The following is a 2727-nucleotide window of genomic DNA, read 5'->3' as shown; positions in this document are numbered from 1 at the left end:
ATCCATCTCAAATATGGAAAGGATATGAGGGCTCGCGGACACGCCCGGAAGCGCCCGGACAATCCGCCACATAGGACGGGGCCCCATCCCGGACCACCTTTTCTCTTTCGTTATTCATTCTTTTATTTCTCTCTTTATCTCTATCAATCGTGTGCAAGTGACCGGATATATGAGAAAGAAATGAGGATTGTGGCTGCGCGGACGAATAAACAGGGACTCAAAATGGACATGCCCCATCACTAACCAGACGTGTCCGCGATGTTTGGAGGGTCGAATTAGAGGCACGTGGCTGAAGATGCTCTAAGCTGAGTAATCATAGATGCACTCCACTTATAGCAGAACAAAAAGGCAGTACGCAGCACGATTCCTAGCAGTTCATTTTCGTCACATCAACTCAACTGATAAGAATCTGAAATATAGAGAGGACCATCGACCATGTGATCATCGAATCGAATCCCCGGGAACAAAAGCTGAATTGATCAGGAACAAAACTTTGCATATATGTACACATCGATCGCCGGACGTATACATCACGCACAAATCCTCGCAAGTATCGTCATCTACAAACACCTCTCTCTTCAAGTTGCTCTGCACGTTACACCGAGCCTTAGCACTCTAGTCAGAGTTGGCTGCCCCGAAGAAACTAGTAGCACTAAAATTTACAGCCCAAGCTGGTGCACCGATCGGGCAAGTCCTACACAGCATCACTAATTTGCCCCATTTGTATGCACAGACAAAACGAACGCCGGAACGGCCTGGGATCACGCGACGGCGCCCGGCAAGGCGGGCACGTCGCCCTGCCACGCCCAGACGATGTCCGCGAGCCCAGGGCGCACGTCCTCGGCGCAGAACTTGTTGAAATCGAGCGCGTCGCCGCCGTCGTGCGCGAACTCGACCACGGTCACGTCGGCGGCCACCTCGAACACCTCCGCGGTGACCGCGAGCCGCCCGTTCGCGCCGTCGGCCTTGGCCTCCATTCTGATCCTCCACCCTTTCCCTCTGGTCGTGTTGTACCTCAGCGCCTTGCCCGCGGACTCCAGCTTGTGGAACACGGTGGCCGCCGGCGCGCGGGACGTGAACACCGTCGCGGCCTTCTGCTCGCTCTCGAACAGCCCCGACAGGTCGAACCCGGAGGACATGGAGGATATGAGCTGGAACGCATTGCACGTCCGCGGCGAGATGTTGCCGGAGCTGTCCTCGCTGCCGTCGATCAGGGCGGCGGCGTTGTCGTCGTCCCACTTCCTGGGCGTGACGGGGGAGGACGGGACGGGCGGCACGAACCCCCTCTTGAACCACGGCGTGAGCATGATCTCCGGGATGGAGATGCGCTTGGCGGGGTCGACGGCGAGCAGGCGGCCGATGAGGCGGCGTGCCTCGCCGGAGACCCAGGGCGGCATCTGGTACTCGCCCTTGAAGATCTTCTGGTACATCTTGACGTAGTTGTCGTGCTGGAAGGGGAGGAAGCCGCAGAGCAGGACGTAGAGCACGACGCCGCAGGACCACATGTCGGCGCGCGCGCCGTCGTAGCCGCGCTTCCGGAGCACCTCCGGCGCGACGTAGGCCGGGGTGCCGCACTGCGTGTGGAGCAGGCCGTCGTGGCGCAGCTGCTCGGGCAGCGCGGCGAGGCCGAAGTCGGTGACCTTGAGCCGGCCCTCCTCGTCCAGCAGGAGGTTCTCGGGCTTGAGGTCCCGGTGCGCGACGCCGCGGCTGTGGCAGAAGGCGACGGCGGCGACGAGCTGCTGGAAGTACTTGCGGGCGGCGTCCTCCGTGAGGCGGCCGCGGGCGACCTTGGCGAAGAGCTCCCCGCCGCGCGCGTACTCCATGACGACGAAGACGCGCTGGCGGCTGGCGAGCACCTCCCGGATGCCGACGACGTTGGGGTGGCGCACCATGCGCATGATGGAGATCTCCCGGCGCAGCTGCTCCACCATGCCGTCCGTCTGGCGGAGGCGGGCCTTGTCGATGACCTTGATGGCCACGCTCTGGCCGTCGCGCAGGTCGCGGCCGTAGTAGACCTTGGCGAAGGAGCCCTGCCCCAGCATCCGCCCCAGCTCGTACTTGCCCAGCACCAGGTTCCTCACCTCGCCCTCCCGCCCTCTCGCCATTGCCGGCTGCTCTGCCACGAGGATTGCTCGGAAGTTGTTAACTTGTTTTGGAAGTTCACTAATCACTACCACTGCTGCTGCTGCTGCTACACGTCTGGGATTTAACTAGGCGGGGTTGGCACGCGTCATGGTGGCTAGTGGCGCTCGGCACGCAGAGATGTGGCGCGTAGATGGGAGCGGGCACATGGGTTTGACGCGGGCGTTGCTGGTTTGAGGAGGGCGGCACACTGGTTCGGCACCGTGGGGTACGCTGCAGCCGGTCGCTTATTTGTACTGGCGTGATGGCCGAGGGCGGTGTGGTGCGGGGCGGTGGAGAAGGAGAGGTGTGCAGGTGGCTAGCAGGCTAGCTGGGTCAGGGGCGTGTGGGGTCGGGTGGACGACGCGCCGGGCGGTGCAGGCGAGAGGGGACAAATGTGAAGGCGTCGAGGTGCGAGGTTGGGAGTGGTGGAGGAAGAGTAGCCCGGTGACGGCCCATGAGTGGTGGAGGGGGGTTTGTTGCTTCAGGTTGCAGCAGCACGGAAGGTGGTGAAGGGGGCGTGTCTGCCGGCTAATTGGGCCGATTACTATACCCGTTCAACGTTTAACGAATGCGGCCAGACATGTGAACTTGGTTGGACCGGGC

At 61.7% G+C, this 2727-nt stretch overlaps 1 protein-coding gene across 1 annotated transcript; it reads right to left on the bottom strand.

The window, feature by feature from the left end:
- Positions 1–631: 631 nt before the first annotated feature.
- LOC119309683 (CBL-interacting protein kinase 16-like) lies at positions 632–2361 on the bottom strand. The gene has a single exon (XM_037585637.1). It carries the CDS (start codon positions 2103–2105, stop codon positions 762–764), a length of 1344 nt encoding a protein of 447 aa, XP_037441534.1. The 5' UTR covers positions 2106–2361; the 3' UTR covers positions 632–761.
- Between the last annotated feature and the right edge of the window lie 366 nt (positions 2362–2727).

Source organism: Triticum dicoccoides, chromosome 5B (genome assembly GCF_002162155.2).
Source record: "Triticum dicoccoides isolate Atlit2015 ecotype Zavitan chromosome 5B, WEW_v2.0, whole genome shotgun sequence".
Taxonomy (NCBI): Eukaryota; Viridiplantae; Streptophyta; class Magnoliopsida; order Poales; family Poaceae; genus Triticum; species Triticum dicoccoides.
This window is presented reverse-complemented; position numbering and strand designations above follow the sequence as displayed.